At 46.0% G+C, this 22,124-nt stretch overlaps 1 protein-coding gene and 1 non-coding gene across 2 annotated transcripts in view; both read right to left on the bottom strand.

Annotated features, from left to right (window-relative positions):
* The window catches only part of CACNG1 (calcium voltage-gated channel auxiliary subunit gamma 1), a 46,598-nt gene that overhangs the window by 3,292 nt on the left and 21,182 nt on the right, over window positions 1–22,124 (bottom strand). Inside the window, exon 2 of the mRNA XM_073607142.1 lies at window positions 6,485–6,559. Within this exon, the coding sequence (XP_073463243.1) occupies window positions 6,485–6,559 (75 nt within the window). The remainder of the gene's footprint in view (window positions 1–6,484; window positions 6,560–22,124) is intronic.
* On the bottom strand, window positions 1,564–1,694 carry LOC141114734 (small nucleolar RNA ACA64). The gene has a single exon (XR_012237000.1). It is a non-coding gene; the product is annotated as a small nucleolar RNA ACA64 (small nucleolar RNA).

Below are 22,124 nucleotides of genomic sequence, written 5' to 3'. Positions count from 1 at the left end.
AAATAGAGCATTCTTTTGATGGTGTTTGATCACCTCTGTGGTTTTTATTTAAATTTGAATTATTTACTGTTCGGGTAATACAAATCTTTTATAACTGACACTATACAATATGCTCTATACAGCTCAGTCCTTGAATTTTGCAAGCCAAGCCACCCCCAGGCTCACATTTAACTGCTTCCGGAGCACCCCGCGCATACGTACTGCGGCAGGGCGGCCCTTCAGCGCGAAATCACATACCTATATGTGATTTTGATTTCACGGTCTGGCAACCACCAGGCAACCAGCTACCACTGTGATTGGACACAGCAGGAGCCAATCAGCGGGTCCCTGGCTGACCCAATGCCCGCCGGGACCCGCTGAGGTAGACAGAACGGTGGTCTGCCTATGTAATAAACAGAGACAGGGGAAGACAGATATATTGTGTTTCTGCAGGAACACAGATCTCTGTCTTCTTACATTACAAGCACCTCCCCCCACACAGTTAGAAAGCACCCCCTAGGGGCACATTTAACAATTTGATTGCCCCTGATGTTAACCCCTTCCCTGCCAGTGTCAGTACAGTGACGTCGATCTGACAGGGAAGAAGATCAAGATCTTGTGTTCCTGCCAAGCAGAAACACCGATCTCTGTCTTCATCCAGTCAGAGCATTACCCCCACACAGTTAGAAAGCACCCCCTAGGGACACACTTAACCCTTTGGTCGCCCCATGATGTTAACCCCTTCTCTGCCAGTGTCATTAGTACAGTGACAGTGCATATTTTTAGCACAGATCACTGTATTAGTGTCACTGGTCCCCCAAAAAAAGTGTCAAAAGTGACACTTGGTGTCCGATTTGTCCACCACAATATTACAGTCCACTATAAGTCACCGATCCCCACCATTACTAGTAAATAAAATAAAACAAACGTTTCATAAAAACATCCCCTAGTCCAGGGGATAACCTGAGGCCCTCCAGCTGTTGTGGAACTACATTTCCCATGAGGCATTGCAAGGCTGACAGTTACAATTACTCCCAGAAGCATGATGGGACTTGTAGTTCTGCAACAGCTGGAGGGCCCCAGGTTGCCTACCCCTGCCCTATAACACTAAATTGAGGAAGAAATTTGATTTTTTTTTTTTTTTTTTTTTAGTGTTTTATAGCAGAAAGTAAAATGATGTTGTTTTTTTTTTCAAAATTGTTGCTCTTTTTTTGTTAATAGCGCAGAAAATAAAAACCACAGAGGTGATCAAATACCACCAAAAGAAAGCTCTATTTGTGGGGAAAAAAAGGACATCAATTTTATTTTGGTACAGCATCGCACGACCGCGCAATTGTCAGTTAAAGTAACGCAGTGCCGTATCGCAAAAAATGGCCTGGTCATGAAAGAAGGAGGGGGTAAACTTTCCAGGGCTGAAGAGGATAAAGTAGAACTAAAAGTAAAATGAGTTCCATTGGAGAGATTTCCCTTCACTTCCTGTCCCATAGCCAAAACAGGAAGGGTGTAAATCGCTGGTTGTCACCAAACTGGTGTCCCAATTTCAAGATTTCCCCTTTTTATTTGGGAGTATTGTAAGGCGTGACGAAGTGTTGGAGTACGGGTCTCATTACGCACACACAAGGTTATGGGTAATAAGCTTTGATACTCCAATATTTATATAGGCACAATGATCTTACCAATGGCTACAGCACAGACCAATGGCAATTTCCCTCTGTGCCACAAAAAAGAAAATAAAAAAATAATTAAAAAAGATATATATATATATTTATACTTTCTGTTATAAAACATATCCAATAAAAAAGAAAAAAATAACATTTGTTAACCACTTAGAGAAAACCGCCATCATTCTACGTCGGTACTTTTCGGCAGTTAGCTACCATAACCCCGGTATTTTCAACAACGGCAAGCGGCTGGATTTTAGAAAAAAGATTGGATCTCAGATCTCATATTTAAGAGGACCTGTCATGCTTTTTTTCTATTACATGGGATGTTTACATTCCTTGTCATAGGAATAAAAGTGATCCAATTTTTTTTTTTTTTTTAAAGGACAGTGTAAAAATTAAAAAGTAAAATGAATAAGAAGATTTATTTTTTTTTTTCCTAAGCGCCCCCTCCCATCGCGGGCAGAAGCGAACGCATACGTAAGTCGCGCCCGCATATGAAAACGGTGTTCAAACCACACATGTGAGCTATCGCCATGATCGTTAGAGCGAGAGCAATAATTCTAGCCCTAGACCTGCTCTGTAACTCTAAACAGGTACCCTGTAGAAATTTTTAAATGTCGCCTATGGAGATTTTTAAAGGTCAAAGTTTGTCACCATTCCACGAGTGGGCGAAATTTTGAAGCGTGACATGTTGGGAAACCATTTACTCGGCGTGACATTATCTTTCACAATATATTAAAAAAAATTGGGCTCACTTTACTGTTGTCTGATTTTTTTAAGTCAAAAAAGTGTATTTTTTTTCTCCCCAAAAAATTGCGCTTGTAAGACCGCTGCGCAAATACGGTGTGACATAAAGTATTGCAACGACCGCCATTTTATTCTCTAGTGGTGTCTAAAAAATATATAAATATATAATGTTTGGGGGATTCTAAGTAATTTTTCTAGCAAAAAAACCCCAGTTTTTAACTTGTAAACAAGTGCCAAAAAGAGGCTCGGTCCTTAAGTGGTTAATAAATGTTGGCCAAATTGTATTTGGCTACATGTCTTTGGAAAAATAAAATCCCAATAAGTGTATATTGATTGGTTTGTGTGAAAGTTATAACGTCTACAAACTATGGGATATATACTAGAATTTCTTTTTTTTTTTTTTTTGTAATACTAGTAATGGCGGTGATCATCGACTTATAGTGGGACTGCGATAGTGTGGAAGGCAATTTGACACTAAATGATGCTGGGGGGCAAGTGGTTTAGCTGGCTGCCAGTAGATGTCACTGGTATCACTGGTCATAGTATGAGATCTCAGAAACAAAACTAAGTTCTGAATATTTTATAATTTCTTTAGCCAATTAGGTAGGAGGCTTATGCCACTGGTGCATGCTGGGGGCGGATATAAATATTAGGGACAGGCCATGAGCTTGCTCTCTTCCTCTGGGATGATGCCTAGGGAGGTGCTGTAGGATGGAGCTTTGATGTTAGGCCCAATAGCCTGTTTTGGTGCCTAATGTGTCCTGAAGTGGTCCTGAAGCTGTCCTGCCTGGTCTGGAGGAAGCTGTGCCACGGGGGGGTTTGACGCAGGGGAGGCCCCCGGCTAGAGAGAGCTGAGAAGAAGAAAGGGCCTGGTGCTTACAGTGTTGCCGGGTCGACTTAAAGTGGAAGTAAACCCTCCTATCGTTTTCAGCCAAGGAAGCTGCCATCTTGGCCTCTGTTTAATCTTCAACTGCCATGATGCTGCACATGTGATCAGTTATGACACCAGCCATTGGATGGTTTGACAGTTTGGTTGAGAGCACAACCAAAGTGACAGTTATATTCCTGGCATGCCAAAAATGTAACTGTTGTTTTGAAACTGTTAAATTGATGGGTTTACTTCCGCTTTAAAGGTTCTGACACTGTGAAGCTGGACATCTGAAAAACTGCTATGGCATCAGGGACCCGGTGGCAGCTGGTGGTATATTTTCTGTGGGGTGGGCGGCAAACAATCCGGTCGGTCACCAGTCTAGATGTCACGCTTACCCCATCTAGGTCGCAGGCATAGGAATCCATGCGTACGGTATCCTGCATGTAGATTAGGGGGCAGGACACATGGATTAGGTGGGGGGGCCTGCATTACAGGCCACTGCTGCTGGGACCCCTAATTCTCGCCTCCTTCACAGTTCTGCAATAAACCTTTTAAAATGTCAAAAGTGACTGACGCCCAATATAATTTCCCGGTCCCCCTATTTTAGCCACGGACTCGCATAGATGAAATGCTAACCCACTACTGGCCTCTGGGGGTGCTATCCTGCCTTCGGGGGTTTCAGAGGGGTGCTACAAATGTGTTGTAAAGGTCAGGAGAGAGACACGTCTCACCCTATAGCAGGAAGTGCCTGAACAGGGACCTTACTGGCAGGATCAACAGTTATTATTTAGAAGAAAGCTTCATTTTCAAAAAAGTTTAAAAATATTTGTGTTTGTGTGTGTGTGTGTGTGTGTGTGTGTGTGTATGTATGTATATGTGTGTGTATATATATATATATATATATAAAATATACCCTGTTTCCCCGAAAATAAGACCTAGCGTGATTGCCGGTGATGGCTGCACTATAAGCCCTAGTTAAAGTCCTTGTAGGTCTTATTTTCAGGGTAGGGCTTATTTTTGGGGAAACAGGGTAGGGCTTATTTGGGGGGTAGGGCTTATATTGCAGCCATCACCGACAATCACGCTAGGTCTTATTTTTGGGGAAACAAGGTATACACGTTGCAGCTTTGAAGTGATATACCGGGGTTATGGCAGAACCATGAAGGAGGCGAGGATTAGGGGTCCCAGCAGTGTCGGCCTGTAATGCAGGGCGCAAGGGCACCGCCCCCCCCTAATCTATGGTATTTTTCCTTTCAGCTACCGATTTCTGTTTCTCATAAAATCAATCCGAGCAGCTGATTAGCTGCTCGATCGCTTTTAGAAGCAACGGGAGGGGACGTCCCCTTCCGCTGCTTGCCTGGGAAACGATTCGCTGGGCTGGCCGTAGAGGTGAACAGAGACCAGATCGTCTATGATCTAGGAGGACCATCGCGACATTGTGACTTCACTACCGGTCTAGGGCGGAAGTAAGCATTTTTTTTTTTTACAGCTAAAAAACAAACTTCGTTTTCTTTTTTTTTTCTTTTTTTTTAACTTTTGCTTTTTAAGGTAGAGGTGAGACCCCAGATCTCTCCATAAAGAGGACATGATCCTTATTTCTATTACAAGGGATGTTTTACATTCCTTGTAATAGGAATAAAAGTGATCAAACAAAATTTAAAAAAAAGAAATTAAAAAAAAAAAAAAGATTTTTTTTTTTTTTTAAACCACCCCCATCTCTCTCTGTGCTCATGTGCAGAAGCGAACCAATACACAAGTCACGCATGCATATGTAACGGTATTCGCACCACGCATGTGAGGTATTGCTGCGAACGTTTGAGCGAGAGCAATAGTTATAGGGCCAGACCTCCTCTGCAACTCTAAACTGGTAACCTGTAAAAAATGTTTAAAGCGTCGCCTATGGAGATTTTTAAGTATTGTAGTTTGTTGCCATTCCACGAGTGTCTGCAATTTTAAAGCGTGACATGTTTGGTATCTATTTACTCGGCGTAACATCATCTTTCATGATTTGGATGCCCCCCCCCCATCTACTGGACATATCCATCAGCTGACCATCCATAGTGAAATTTACAAGCAAGTCGTTGGGGAATACCACATCCACGCATCTCTAATATACTTCATTGTTGAAAGCACTTTGTCACATGTCATGATTTTGCGATTTTTGGAAAATGATGTACTGTTTTTTTTTATATTACATTTTTAAGCTACTTAATAAAATATGTATTTTTTTTTTAATACAAAATAATGTTTGAATTGCCTTAAAAAAAGCCCAAGTATGAGGACGTGTTTTGTGATGATCTAAAAGAGATGATGGCAATCACATCCACAGGAGTTTGTCTGTTTAACATCATCTTTTTTATCTTACCAAAAATTGGGTTATATATTGTGTTTTTTGGGGTTGTCTTTGCATAAACATTAAATAAAGTGTATTTTTTCCCCCCAAAAAATAGCGTTTTGAAAAACCGCTGTGCAAATACCGTGTGACGAAAATTGCAACGCTCGCCCCCTTTTTTTTCCCACTAAAAACGATATATACGGTACATTGTTTAGGGGTCCTAAGTAATTTTCTAGCAAAAAAAATACAGATTTTTTACTTGTAAACAGAAAATCTGCGATGTGAGCGATCGGCTTCACATCTACTTCTAACCATGTGAGGCACAGAGGGGTAAACGTGGGGCTGCGACCCGCCGTATGAGGAGCAGTGGGAGGATTTTTGGATGACCTATGAGTAAGATTTGGGATAATGGCTTCAGCTATAAAGTTACAAGATATCACCATGATCCTCTTCATCAGAGAATACCCATCATGCAGCCATGAGATTTTATATTTCTGAACCCCAAAGTTATGTGACTCTGAATTATTCTTCTACTAGAAGAGGAAATATGACTCCACCATGTTATTACCGACAGGTGGAGCAATGATTCCCCCTCCATCATCATTACAGAAGGCTAACCACTTTGTTTTGCTTTCTAAGCTCCGCTGAGCTGTTTTTGATTATTTCAAATGTATCTTATTATTAGCTGTGATTACAGAGCCGGCATTGTGTCCTCGGGATGATTAGACACACGGGGTCAAGGAGGAATGATATTTCGGAGGCCTCAAAGACCAGAACTGAGGGGCTCAGGTGTGAGGACCCTAATGTGTCTATAAACGAGCAATGTTCAGTGATGTGTCCACCACCACAAATATATCAGATTTAGAGGCTCAGCATACGTCTACCTACCTCTCTGAGTGGTGACCTGTAATATCTCCGCGTTTTCTCCAGAGGTGAAATGCTTGAAGTAAGAGCAGTTTGTCTCTGAAAGAGATCAGAATGACATAACTCAAATTAATGTTATGACAGTTAATTTATATATCTCTGACGTATACCACAGTGCTGTGCAGAGAACACTGAGTCACGTCAGTTTCTACAGTAGCTCTCCTAATGGATCGGACTACACGGACCAGCCTTCCCTCCCACGTCCATCAATGAGCCTTCTCTTTCCACCTCCATCAATGAGCCTTCTCTCTCCACCCCTGTCAATGAGCCTTCCCTCCCCACCTCTGTCAATAAGCCTTCCCTTTCCACCTTCAACAATGAGCCTTCCCTCCCCACCTCCATGAATGAGCCTTCTCTCCCCACTTCCACCAATAAGCCTTCCCTCCCCACCTCCATCAATGAGCCTTTCCTTTCCATCTCCATCAATGAGCCTTCCCTCCCCACCTCCATCAATGAGCCTTCCCTCTCCATCAATGAGCCTTCCCTCCCCACCTCCATCAATGAGCCTTCCTTCTCCACCTCCATCAATGAGCCTTCCTTCTCCACCTCTGTCAATGAGCCTTCTCTCCCCACCTACATCAATGAGCCTTCCCTCCCCACCTCCATCAATGAGCCTTCCCTCCCTACCTCCATCAATGAGCCTTCCCTCTCCATCAATGATCCTTCCCTCCCCACCTCCATCAATGAGCCTTCCTTCTCCACCTCCATCAATGAGCCTTCCTTCTCCACCTCTGTCAATGAGCCTTCTCTCCCCACCTACATCAATGAGCCTTCCCTCCCCACCTCCATCAATGAGCCTTCCCTCCCTACCTCCATCAATGAGCCTTCCCTCTCCATCAATGAGCCTTCCCTCCCCACCTCCATCAATGAGCCTTCCTTCTCCACCTCCATCAATGAGCCTTCCTTCTCCACCTCTGTCAATGAGCCTTCTCTCCCCACCTACATCAATGAGCCTTCCCTCCCCACCTCCATCAATGAGCCTTCCCTCCCCACCTCCTTCAATGAGTCTTCCCTCCCCACCTCCTTCAATGAGCCTTCCCTCCCCACCTCCATCAATGAGCCTTCCCTCCCCACCTCCATCAATGAGCCTTCCCTCCCCGCCTCCATCAATGAGCCTTCCCTCCCCGCCTCCATCAATGAGCCTTCCCTCTCCACCTCCGTCAATGAGCCTTCCTTCTCCACCTCTGTCAATGAGCCTTCTCTCCCCACCTACATCAATGAGCCTTCCCTCCCCACCTCCATCAATGAGCCTTCCCTCCCTACCTCCATCAATGAGCCTTCCCTCTCCATCAATGAGCCTTCCCTCCCCACCTCCATCAATGAGCCTTCCTTCTCCACCTCCATCAATGAGCCTTCCTTCTTCACCTCTGTCAATGAGCCTTCTCTCCCCACCTACATCAATGAGCCTTCCCTCCCCACCTCCATCAATGAGCCTTCCCTCTCCACCTCCATCAATGAGCCTTCCCTCCCCACCTCCTTCAATGAGTCTTCCCTCCCCACCTCCTTCAATGAGCCTTCCCTCCCCACCTCCATCAATGAGCCTTCCCTCCCCGCCTCCATCAATGAGCCTTCCCTCCCCGCCTCCATCAATGAGCCTTCCCTCCCCACCTCCATCAATGAGCCTTCCCTCTCCACCTCCGTCAATGAGCCTTCCTTCTCCACCTCTGTCAATGAGCCTTCTCTCCCCACCTACATCAATGAGCCTTCCCTCCCCACCTCCATCAATGAGCCTTCCCTCCCCACCTCCATCAATAAGCCTTCCTTCTCCACCTCTGTCAATGAGCTTGCTCTCCCCTCACCTCCATCAATGAGCCTTCCCTTATGAAGCAAGGTCCATAAAGAAATGGGTGAATTTGGGATGGAGGAACTTGACTGGCCTGCACAGAGTCCTGACCTCAACCATATAGAACAGCTTTGGGATGAATTAAAGTGGAGACTGCGAGCCAGGTCTTCTCGTCCAACATAAGTGCCTGACCTCACAAATGTTCTTCTGGAAGAATGGTCAAACATTCCCATAGACACCCTCCTAAACCTTGTAGACGGCCTTCCCAGAAGAATTAAAGCTGTTATAGCTGCAAAGGGTGGGCCATTAAAGTTCATGTGTGTGTAAAGGCAGGCGTCCCAATACTTTTGGCAATATAGTGTATATACAGTATCTCACAAAAGTGAGTACACCCCTCACTCACATTTGTGTAAATCTTTTCTTCTATCTTTTCATGTGACAACACTGAAGAAATGACACTTTGCTACAATGTAAAGTAGTGAGTGTACAGCTTGTATAACAGTGTAAATTTGCTGTCCCCTCAAAATAACTCAACACACAGCCATTAATGTCTAAACCGCTGGCAACAAAAGTGAGTACACCCCTAAGTGAAAATCTCCAAATTGGGTCCAATTAGCCATTTTCCCTCCCCCGATGTCATGTGACTCGTTAGTGTTACAAGGTCTCAGGTGCGAATGGGGAGCAGGTGTGTTAAATTTGGTGTTATCTCTCTCACTCTCTCATACTGGTCACTGGAAGTACAACATGGCACCTCATGGCAAAGAACTCTGAGGATCTGAATAAAAGAATTGTTGTTCTACATAAAGATGGCCTAGGCTATAAGAAGATTGCCAAGACCCTGAAACTGAGCTGCAGCACGGTGGACAAGACCATACAGCGGTATAACAGGACAGGTTCCACTCAAAACAGGCCTCGCCATGGTCCACCAAAGAAGTTGAGGTCACGTGCTCAGCGTCATATCCAGAGGTTGTCTTTGGGAAATAGACGTATGAGTGCTGCCAGCATTGCTGCAGAGGTTGTAGGGGTGGGGGTCAGCCTGTCAGTGCTCAGACCATACGCCGCACACTGCATCAAACTGGTCTGCATGGCTGTCATCCCAGAAGGAAGCCTCTTCTAAAGATGATGCACAAGAAAGTCCGCAAACAGTTTGCTGAAGACAAGCAGACTAAGGACATGGATTACTGGAACCATGTCCTGTGGTCTGATGAGACCAAGATAAACGTATTTGGTTCAGATGGTGACAAGCGTGTGTGGGGGCAACCAGGTGAGGAGGACAAAGACAAGTGTGTCTTGTCTACAGTCAAGCATGGTGGTGGGAGTGTCATGGTCTGGGGCTGCATGAGTGCTGCCAGCACTGGGGAGCTACAGATCATTGAGGGAACCATGAATGCCAACATGTACTGTGATATACTGAAGCAGAGCATGATCCCCTCCCTTCAGAGACTGGGCCGCAGGGCAGTATTCCAACATTCCAAACACACCTCCAAGACCACCACCGCCTTGCTAAAGAAGCTGAGGGTAAAGGTGATGGACTGGCCAAGCATGTCTCCAGACCTAAACCCTATTGATCATCTGTGGGACATCCTCAAACGAAAGGTGGAGGAGCGCAAGGTCTCTAACATCCACCAGCTCCGTGATGTCATCATGGAGGAGGGGAAGAGGACTCCAGTGATAACCTGTGAAGCTCTGGTGACCTCCATGCCCAAGAGGGTTAAGGCAGTGCTGGGAAAATAATGGTGGCCACACAAAATATTGACACCACGGACACCAGAACAGGAAGTGAGGAAAAAATGCCTCTGGAGTAGACACAGCCAGAGGTTCCAGCCCTACCAACGTTTATCCACAGCGACACAGAAAGTTTTCGATGAGACGAATCACTTCTGACTTTTTGCATTCATGATGTCATTACCAAGTAATCAGCAGCTTTGTCTTTGTTCCCCGAGCCGTAGAAGCTCCTTGGAATCCCATCATCGTCATCAGACCCCACACCGAGCCTGGACGCCACTGAAAATGATTCAATGTGAGCGTTCCCACAGCCAAATTATTGTCACGTTAATCCCCACATTCTTAGACAGGCGGAAACATCTGATCTGACCTAATTAGTGAACTATTGTGCGTGCCGCATTTTGTTTTACATGACAGGTTCTCTTTAGGAACGTTAGAATCTATTGACCAACAAATCACTGATCATGACATCAAACAAAATTTGTGACACAGCAGGTTGGGCCCCCCCCCCAAGTTGCCTTACCCCCCCCCATCCTCCTGTGACTACCACTAACACAATAAAAATAGTCTCTTTATAAGACTCCGGAGGTTTTGAGCCGGACCGGAGCGTAGCCTCCAACGCTCGCCGTATCCTCCGCTCCCAGCAGCTGTCTGATCCCAACGCGTTTCCTGCAGCTTTTCTGCTTCATTATTGCGATTGGAGCTCCATGGGCAGCAGAAAACATACCCTGTCTCATCACATCATGTCACCCTCCACCGCCCGCTTTCCGCTCTCTTCTCTGTCTTCTCCTCACAATATTTTTAGATTTTCCAGGATGGACGGAAGGGAATCGTACAGAAAGATCACATTGAGATGAATGTAGGTTATGGTGTTTGGAAGGTGCAAGTGGCAGTTCATGGAGAGGGGAGAAGTGTCAGTTCAGGGAGAGGGGAGAAGTGTCAGTTCAGGGAGAGGGGAGAAGTGTCAGTGCAGGGAGAGGGGAGAAGTGTCAGTGCAGGGAGAGGGGAGAAGTGACAGTTCAGGGAGAGGGGAGAAGTGACAGTTCAGGGAGAGGGGAGAAGTGACAGTTCAGGGAGAGGGGAGAAGTGACAGTTCAGGGAGAGGGGAGAAGTGACAGCAGGGAGAGGGGAGAAGTGACAGTTTAGGGAGAGGGGAGAAGTGACAGTTCAGGGAGAGGGGAGAAGTGACAGTTCAAGGAGAGGGGAGAAGTGTCAGTTCAGGGAGAGGAGAGAAGTGACAGTTTAGGGAGAGGGGACAAGTGACAGTTTAGGGAGAGGGGACAAGTGTCAGTTTAGGGAGCGGGGAGAAGTATCAGTTTAGGGAGAGGAGAGAAGTGTCAGTTCAGGGAGAGGGGACAAATGACCTGAAGATCTGCTTTGGAAGTATAAAGTCCCCTATAAAAATGCCCCCCATCTGTGATCACCAGGAGGTGATATCTATATCTAGGTTTCTGAGAAGCTGAATAAAACCACTCACAGTTTCTTTGGGGTCTCAGGACCATACTTGGCAAATATCTTTTATATTTCATTGCATGTTCATTTCCTGGCAGGCCAAAATTTAAGGGTTCTGAACACTGACACTTGGAGGTCCAGAACAATGACACACTGACACCCGGGGATCCAGAACAATGACACACTGACACTTGGGGGTCCAGAACAATGACACGCTGACACTCGGGGGTCCAGAACAATGACACTCTGACACTTGGGGATCCAGAACAATGACACACTGACACTTGGGGATCCAGAACAATGACACACTGACACTTGGGGGTCCAGAACAATGACACACTGACACTTGGGGGATCCAGAACAATGACACACTGACACTTGGGGATCCAGAACAATGACACACTGACACTTGGGGGTCCAGAACAATGACACACTGACACTTGGGGGTCCAGAACAATGACACCCTGACACTTGGGGGTCCCAGAACAATGACACCCTGACACTTGGGGGTCCAGAACAATGACACCCTGACACTTGGGGTTCCAGAACAATGACACACTGACACTTGGGGGTCCAGAACAATGACACACTGACACTTGGGGATCCAGAACAATGACACACTGACACTTGGGGGTCCAGAACAATGACACACTAACACTTGGGGGTCCAGAACAATGACACACTGACACTTGGGGGTCCAGAACAATGACACACTGACACTCGGGGGTCCCAGAACAATGACACGCTAACACTTGGGGGTCCAGAACAATGACACACTGACACTTGGGGATCCAGAACAATGACACACTGACACTTGGGGGGCCAGAACAATGACACGCTGACACTTGGGGGTCCAGAACAATGACACACTGACACTTGGGGGTCCAGAACAATGACACACTGACACTCGGGGGTCCAGAACAATGACACACTGACACTTGCGGATCCAGAACAATGACACACTGACACTTGGGGGTCCAGAACAATGATACACTGACACTTGGGGGTCCAGAACAATGACACACTGACACTCGGGGGTCCCAGAACAATGACACGCTAACACTTGGGGGTCCAGAACAATGACACACTGACACTCGGGGGTCCCAGAACAATGACACGCTAACACTTGGGGTCCAGAACAATGACACACTGACACTTCGGGATCCAGAACAATGACACACTGATACTTGGGGGGCCAGAACAATGACACACTGACACTTGGGGGTCCAGAACAATGACACACTGACACTCGGGGGTCCAGAACAATGACACACTGACACTTGCGGATCCAGAACAATGACACACTGACACTTGGGGGTCCAGAACAATGACACACTGACACTTGGGGGTCCAGAACAATGACACACTGACACTCGGGGGTCCAGAACAATTACACACTGACACTTGGGGGTCCAGAACAATGACACACTGACACTTGGGGATCCAGAACAATGACACGCTAACACTTGGGGGTCCAGAACAATGACACGCTGACACTCGGGGGTCCAGAACAATGACACACTGACACTCGGGGATCCAGAACAATGACACACTGACACTTGGGGGTCCAGAACAATGACACACTGACACTTGGGGGTCCAGAACAATGACACGCTGACACTTGGGGGTCCAGAACAATGACACCCTGACACTTGGGGGTCCAGAACAATGACACACTGACACTTGGGGGTCCAGAACAATGACACACTGACACTTGGGGATCCAGAACAATGACACGCTAACACTTGGGGGTCCAGAACAATGACACGCTGACACTCGGGGGTCCAGAACAATGACACACTGACACTCGGGGATCCAGAACAATGACACACTGACACTTGGGGGTCCAGAACAATGACACACTGACACTTGGGGGTCCAGAACAATGACACGCTGACACTTGGGGGTCCAGAACAATGACACCCTGACACTTGGGGGTCCAGAACAATGACACACTGACACTTGGGGGTCCAGAACAATGACACACTGACACTTGAGGGTCAAAGAACAATGACACACTGACACTTGGGGGTCCAGAACAGTGACACACTGACACTTGGAGGTCTTACTCTGTATACAATTTTGCTAAACACCTTTTAAAAGTTCACTCTCTGCATTATATTTTATGTGACTGCGGATCAGTATGAAGTGGAGAAGGTAGTATTGGCTGAGCTGGTTCTGGATGGACAACGAGGTCTTCTCCGGTCTCCACAGAGTGCCATCGTATTATCAGCAAATAGCTCATGTTCATTAGCAGACTATCACCTTACACTCGGCAGCCACCCCCACCAGGCCCCCACCCCCCCCCTTTTTAGGAACACCAGCTGCTGAACCTGGGGAATGCTGCTATCCATAGGATGCCCAGACTCACCCAGATTAACCCTTGTGAAGCCAGGATAACTAAATACACAACATGGAGTGTTGGTCAGCTAAGGTTACCTCTCTGATCACAAAGCTGGTCACCCAAATATACCAACACATTAATTTCCCACATTTTTTCATGTTACAACCAAAAACGTAAATGTATTTTATTGGGATTTTATTTGTCTTGGCACAGATTCTCAATGGGTTTTAGGTCTGGACTGTGACTGGGCCATTCTAACACATGAATATGCTTTGTTGTAAACCATTCCATTGTAGCTCCGGCTGTATGTTTCGGGTCGTTGTCCTGCTGGAAGGTGAACCTCCCCCCCAGTCTCAAGTCTTTTGTAGACTCTAACAGGTTTTCTTCTAAGATTGTCCTGTATTTGTCTCCATCCATCTTCCCATCAACTCTGACCAGCTTCCCTGTCCCTGCTGAAGAAAATCATCCCCACCACATGATGCTGCCACCACCATGTTTCACGGTGGGGATGGTGTGTTCAGGGTGATGTGCAGTGCTAGTTTTTCCCCACACAGATCACCTTCTTCCACATGTTTGCTGTGTCCTCCACATGGCTTCTCACAAACTACAAACAGGACTTCTTATGACTTTCTTTCACCAATGTCTTTCTTCTTGTCACTCTTCCATAAAGGTCAGATTTGTGGAGAACACGACTAATAGTTGTCCTGTGGACAGATTCTCCCACCTGAGCTGTGGATCTCTGCAGCTCCTCCAGAGTTACCATGGACCTCTTGGCTCTTCTCTGATGAATGCTCTCCTTGCCCGGCCGGTCAGTTTAGGTGGACGGCCATGTCTTGGTAGGTTTGCAGTTGTGCCATACTCTTTCCATTTTCCGATGATGGATTGAACAGAGCTCCGTGAGATGTTCAAAGCTTGGGAGATTTTTTTATAACCTAACCCTGCTTTATACTTCTCCACAACTTTATCCCTGACCTGTCTGGTGTGTTCCTTGGCCTTCATGATGCTGTTTGTTCACTAAGGTTCTCTAACAAACCTCTGAGGGCTCCACAGAACAGCTGTATTTATACTGAGATTAAATGACACACAGGTGGACTCTATTTACTAATTAGGTGACTGCTGAAAGCAATTGGTTCTACTAGATTTTAGTTAGGAGTATCAGAGTAAAGGGGGCTGAATACAAATGCCCCTCCCCCCCACACTTTTCACATATTTATTTGTATCATTTATCATTTTCCTTCCACTTCACAATTATGTGTTATTTTTGTGTTGGTCTATCACATAAAATCCCAATAAAATACATTTACGTTTTTGGTTGTAACATGAAATGTGGGAAATTTCAAGGGGTGTGAATACTTTTTCAAGGCACTGTAAATACCTGACATGTCGCAACAAGATCAATTTTCAGAAAAGATCCATCATATTTTATAATTTTACCCCCCTTCATGACCAGGCCATTTTTTGCTATTCGGCACTGCGCTACTTTAACTGGTAATTTTGCAGTCCTGCAACACTGTACCCAAACGTTTATATACATTTTTTCCCACAAATAAAGCTTTCTTTATTTGTGGTAATTGATCACCTCTATGTTTTTTTATATATTGCGATATATAAATGAAAAAGAATTTTGATTATCATTACTGCCACATGCGTTTTATTGTCCTGCCACATGCGTTTATGTTTGTACGTGCGTATATGTGGGTGTAAAGGGCCTCAATTTTATTTGCGCGCAGGGGGGGGGGTATTTTATGTGCTTGGGTGTAACTTTAATTTTTTTTTTAAATGTTAAAAAAAAATTCTCCATCACATAGGGGACAAAACGTGATTTTTTTTTTTTTTTTTTGGGGTGACAGGTTCTTTTTAATGAGACATCCGGGGTCTTCCCTGAATGTAATTTAAATCACAGCCAATGAGTAGAGAGCCGGGGGGGGGGGTCAAGCCGCAGCTCTGTGTCTAATGACTTTTTTGGCTTAACCAAGTGGACCTACATTTTTGCCTTAACCCCTTCCCGCTGACCACACACACATACACTATCATAACTTTAATGACATCTCAGTCTTAGTCCGGAGGGTTCAATATTGAGTTGGCTCCGCCCTTTACAGCTATAACAGCTTCAACTCTTCTGGGAAGGCCATCCACAAGGTTTAGGAGTGTGGTCTGCACAGAGTCCTGACGTCAACCCCACAGAACACCTTTGGGATGAATTACAGTGGAGACTGCGAGCCAGGGCTTCTCATCCAACATCAGTGCCTGACCTCACAAATGCTCTTCTGGAAGAATGGTCAAACATTCCCATAGACACCCTCCTAAACCTTGTGGACGGCCTTCCCAGAAGAGTTGAAGCTGTTATAGCTGTAAAGGGCGGAGCCAACTCAATATTGAACCCTCCGGACTAAGACTGGGATGCCATTAAAGTTCATGTGCGTGTAAAGGCAGGCGTCCCAATACTTTTTATATATAGTGAATATCATATTTACCTGTTTTAAGCTTTTTAAAAAAAATTTCTTCAAATCACTTACTGATTTCCATGCCGAGGCAAATTATGTAATACATTACATTGGTGTTATCGCTCTCACTCTCTCATACTGGTCACTGGAAGTTCAACATGGCACCTCATGGCAAAGAACTCTCTGAGAATCTGAAAAAAAGAATTGTTGCTCTACATAAAGATGGCCTAGGCTATAAGAAGATTGCCAAGACCCTGAGACTGATCTGCAGCACGGTGGCCAAGACCATACAGCGGTATAACAGGACAGGTTCCACTCAGAACAGGCCTCACCATGGTCCACCAAAGAAGTTGAGGTCACGTGCTCAGCGTCATATCCAGAGGTTGTCTTTGGGAAATAGACGTATGAGTGCTGCCAACATTGCTGCAGAGGTTGTAGAGGTGGGGGGGTCAGCCTGTCAGTGCTCAGACCATACGCCGCACACTGCATCAAATTGGTCTGCATGGCTGTCATCCCAGAAGGAAGCCTCTTCTAAAGATGATGCACAAGAAAGACCGCAAACAGTTTGCTGAAGACAAGCAGACTAAGGACATGGATTACTGGAACCATGTCCTGTGGTCTGATGAGACCAAGATAAACGTATTTGGTTCAGATGGTGACAAGCGTGTGTGGGGGCAACCAGGTGAGGAGAACAAAGACAAGTGTGTCTTGTCTACAGTCAAGCATGGTGGTGGGAGTGTCATGGTCTGGGGCTGCATGAGTGCTGCTGGCACTGGGGGGCTACAGATCATTGAGGGAACCATGAATGCCAACATGTACTGTGACATACTGAAGCAGAGCATGATCCCCTCCCTTCAGAGACTGGGCCGCAGGGCAGTATTCCAACATGATAACCACCCCAAACACACCTCCAAGACCACCTGCCTTGCTAAAGAAGCTGAGGGTAAAGGTGATGGACTGGCCAAGCATGTCTCCAGACCTAAACCCTATTGATCATCTGTGGGACATCCTCAAATGGAAGATGGAGGAGCGCAAGGTCTCTAACATCCACCAGCTCCGTGATGTCATCATGGAGGAGGGGAAGAGGACTCCAGTGACAACCTGTGAAGCTCTGGTGACCTCCATGCCCAAGAGGGTTAAGGCAGTGCTGGAAAATAATGGTGGCCACACAAAATATTGACACGTTGGGCCCAGTTTGGAGATTTTCACTTAGGGGTGTACTGACTTTTGTTGCCAGCGGTTTAGACAAATTTACACTGTTATACAAGCTGTACACTCACTACTTTACATTGTAGACAAGTGTCATTTCTTCAGTGTTGTCACATGAAAAGATAGAAGAAAAGATTTACATAAATGTGAGGGGTGTACTTACTTTTGTCAGATACTGTAAATAGATTTATTGTGATTCTTCCTTCCCATTTTGTCAAAACTGACAGTAAACGCAGTGAAGCTGAGCAGGTTCATCATTATTCCTCAACTAATATGCTGCCCAGTGATCGGAGAACAAGCAGCTTCTATCAGGGGCTTTTCACACATCTTATTCCTTTACAAGCTTCCAATGACTACCGGTGGTGATAAGTCATGGTGAGGGGCGGGGCCCTCGGCTGGGCGCAGTGTCAGGTGATTGATTGCAATGAATGGGAAGCATGTTCGGAGCTCTATATAAAAATGTATTTATACACAAGGACATTGCAGGGCCCATTCTATATTTGTCTTCCACCATATAATCACCTGTGGCTCCTTCTGTGCGCCCCCCCGGGGTGGGGCTGCCTTCGCTCTGTGTAGCCTGCAGTTCGCACGCTGGGCGCTGCCCTCCTGTCTCTGTCAATCACATGACACGGGCAAGTGACCCCCGGGCCCAGCAATGCGGAGACAGCTGGACATTTACGACCCAGCGCACCAAAAACGTGCTGCAAACCTGAACTCTTTTATTTCATCTGTTGAATTGAGACATTTGCTGCAGGGCAGCTATAAATACCCCAGACACCATTTGCTCTGGTGGGGGTGAGGGGGGTGGGCATCTTGCAGGAGGTACTAGAAGGGTGTGCAGGAGAGACACACTGAGACCTTCTATGTATAAGAGTCATGTGTGTTCCTCCTAAAATCTTTGCACTCTGACATTAGCATATAAGCACTTAACATCACATTTTATCCATTAATAACATAGATAACAATTATTTTCCTTTATCGGTGATCTTTGTGTATTTTTTCCAGATCTGTGCAGTAATCCAGTGTGAGACTTCCTGTAATAATGACCGCCCACTGCTGCTCTCTCTCCTTGTGCAGGGGGACTGGTCTTGTCTCCGCCCCCTCCTCTAGTTTTCTGAAGTGGGTGGAGCCTGCTTGGCCTCTCCCACAGCTCTGCTCTCTCTCCTTGTGCAGGGTGACTGGTCTTGTCTCCGCCCCCCTTTGTAGTTTTCTGTAGTGGGTGGAGCCTGTCTGGCCCCTCCCACAGCTCTCTCTCCTTGTGCAGGGGGACTGGTCTTGTCTCTGCCCCCTCCTCTAGTTTTCTGTAGTGGGTGGAGCCTGCTGGGACCTTCCCACAGCTCTGCTCTCTGCTTGGACTGAGTACAGCACAGTGATGATGTCACTGCTACGTTTACAAAGTAATATTCGGGTTTATAAAGGCATTTGGTGCACATAAAAGTGGACTTATATACTTTGTGGCTGTGGAGGAATATATTTAAATCGTAACTCCACTTTTCGTAGAGAACCCCCCCCCCCCGGTGATCTCTGTACATTGCAGGGATTGTAACAAACTTTGTAGCATATTGCTACCTTTTCATTATTCTGAAGAAATATTTGTTTGTTTCTCTGTGTCCATGTGCCAAGTGAATGGGAATGATTGTATCGTTATCAAACAGATGCTGCACTTGCAGGGATCTAATGAGGAAAGTGGCAGGGTCTGCATTCCTTGTAGATGTGATTTTCCTTAACTACTTGCCGACCTGCCGCCGTTGTTATACGGTGTCAGGTTGGCTCCCCTGCGCGAATCGCCGCAGCTGTACGGCAGCCGGTTTAAGGGCTACAGGGGGCGCGTGGCCGGCAGGCATCATGTCCACCAGGGACCTGCGATCGCTCCTCAGAAAGCCAGAGCGGAGATCTGTCAATGTACACAGGCAGATCCCCGTTCTGAGGGGGGAGGAGAGATAGAGATCTGCTGTTCCTAGTGATCAGGAACAGCGATCTCTCTCTCCACTCCCAGTCAGTCCCCCCCAGTTAGAAACACCTCCCAGGGAACACATTCAACCCCTTGATCGCCCCCCTAGTGTTAACCCCTTCCCTGCCAGTGACATTTATACAGTAATCGGTGGCTATTTATAGCTCTGATTGCTGTATAACTGTCACTGGTTCTAAAAAAGGGTCAAAAGTGTCGAAAATGTCCGCCTCAATGTCGCAGTCCCGCTAAAAATCACTGAACACTGCCATTACTAGTAAAAAATAAATAATAAAAACGCCATAAATCTATCCCCTATTTTGTAGACTCTATAACTTTTGAGCAAACCAATCAATATACGCTTATTGCGTTTTTTTTTTTTTTTTTTTTTTTTTACCAAAAATATGTAGAAAAATACATATCGGCCTAAGCTGAGGAAGAAATTTTGTTTTTTTAATTTTTTTTTATTGGATATTTATTATAGCAAAAAGTAAAAATATATATATTTTTTTCAAAATTGTAGCTCTTTTTTTGTTTTTAGCGCAAAAAATAAAAACCGCAGAGGTGATCAAATACCACCAAAAGAAAGCTCTATTTGTGGGGAAAAAAAGGACATCAATTTTGGTACAGCGTCGCACGACCGCGCAATTTTCAGTTAAAGCGACGCAGTACCGTATCGCAAAAAATGGCCTGGTCATTAAGGGAGCAAATACCTCTGGTCCTTAAAGCGGAGTTCCAATTAAAAAAAAAATAAAAAATTAAAAGTCAGCACCTAAAGATACTGCTGCTACTGACTTTTAATAATCGGACTCTTACCTGTTCCAGGGATCCAGCGATGCGGGGGGAACGAAGCCCCGCTCATCTCCCCCTCCTCTCTGCAGCGCCGGCATTGTCACTGTGGCTTCACAACCGGGCACGCACTGCGCGAATGCGTGAGCCGCGCTGTGCGCTGTGACTGACCGGGCAATCATCTGGGACCTGTGATGTGTCCCAGATGATTGCCGAGAGGGAGGGGGAGAGAGGTGATCTTCTTTCCGGCGCCGCGGGTGCGCCAGGAGAAAGTGAGAGCTGGAACCCCCTAAAAAGAGGGTTTTCGCTCCCCCATGTCAGGGGGTCACCTTCCCTTAAAGCGGAAGTTCCATTTTTGGGTGGAACTCCGCTTTAAGTGGTTAAAATGACATTTGTGTTGCAGGGGATGCCCAAAATCAGACTTTTATCTTAGTGCAGACTTCTGGGAAAATCAGTGAGCCAATCACACAAGCAGGAAATTACATATCTGGGGGGGGGCGTTCCTTATACCATACGTGTACAGAGTACCTCCAGGCGGCCATATTGCATTTTACAGAAAATGACAGCGGCTGCAGATTGGGAAGGAAATGTCGTTTTTAATAACCTTCAAATACAATATGACTTGTGTAGCAATTGTAGAGTATTTTTTTTTCCTCCCTCACGAAAGTAGAGTTACCCTTTAAATGAAATTTGTGTTTGGAGTTGAAGCTATGACTAAGCACCATATCTGGTGTGAAACGCGTCAGCAGCCGCGCAGTTATTCTGTATTGCCCTGTGGAGCTTTGATATCCATTTTTTAATAAAGGTGAACTCTTTTGGAGTGCGGCTATCCAGCGTTCCATTTCTTCCATTATCTCTGTTGCAAACGGAGTCAGCACCCTGCCTGATTGCATTGACAGCTGTTCTTAGGAGAGGTGATTACTTTGGAGCGGTGCTCTCCCTTGTGTTCGGAGCTGAGTTTTCATTTCTGGTGAGAAGTAGGCAGCCATGCCCACTGGCAGCGCAGATCGCAAGGCGTGGGAGGAAAGCCTGGAATTTCCATGTAATCGATCCGTGTTGCGCTCCTTGGGAAGACGACACTGATATGGATCCGGCCGCACAGGATCCAGCCAGGAGCCCGGGCAGATATCCCTCCCGGAGCCACATGAAGTGGGCGCAGCTGCCGGACCACCTGTATCAGAAGGCATGTGGGAATGTGATCTGAAGTTTTAGGGATCAGGTTATTGATCAGGTTTATCGGGAACGGTCACATGACACGTAGCGTGAGCGGAAAGATGGAAAGTGAACAGCTGTTGGTCTGAGGTTTGCTTATACTGCATTACAACAGAAATGACCAACTAATAAAAACCAAAATACTTTTTATAGATTACCCAGCTGGCATTGATGAAGACGATCAATCATGGAAGATTCATGAAGGAAGGGGAAGTGAGGACATGACTGATACCTTTCAGGCTGAGTTCACACAGACGGCACAGTTGATCTACATTGTAGAGCGCTGCGTAAACTGTTGGCGCTATATAAATCGTGAATAATAATAATAATAATACTGTAGTAAGCATACGTACCTTGAAATACTGGATGTATTGAGATGTGCAGCTTTTCAACCATGAACTCCTTCAGCATATGAAATAAATGCTGGGAGTGCTGGTATGTCAGGGCATCAAACCAATCACAATGTTAATTATGATGGCCGTCAGCTGGCCACAGTGGATGGGCGGAGAAGCACAGCCGAGATTGCCGCCAGACTCCGCCCATAAGTCTCCCGGCGTGATGACGCCCCTACTATTGGGTATAAGGGCACTACTATTAGGTATAAGGGCAGACACTACTATTGGGTGTAAGGACACTACCATTGGGTATAACGGCACTACTATTGGGTATAAGGGCATTACTTTTAGGTATAAGGGCAT

Source organism: Aquarana catesbeiana, linkage group LG12 (genome assembly GCF_042186555.1).
Source record: "Aquarana catesbeiana isolate 2022-GZ linkage group LG12, ASM4218655v1, whole genome shotgun sequence".
NCBI classification, from domain to species: domain Eukaryota; kingdom Metazoa; phylum Chordata; class Amphibia; order Anura; family Ranidae; genus Aquarana; species Aquarana catesbeiana.
Note: the sequence above shows the minus strand (reverse complement) of the source record. Positions and strands in the feature narration are given on the sequence as shown.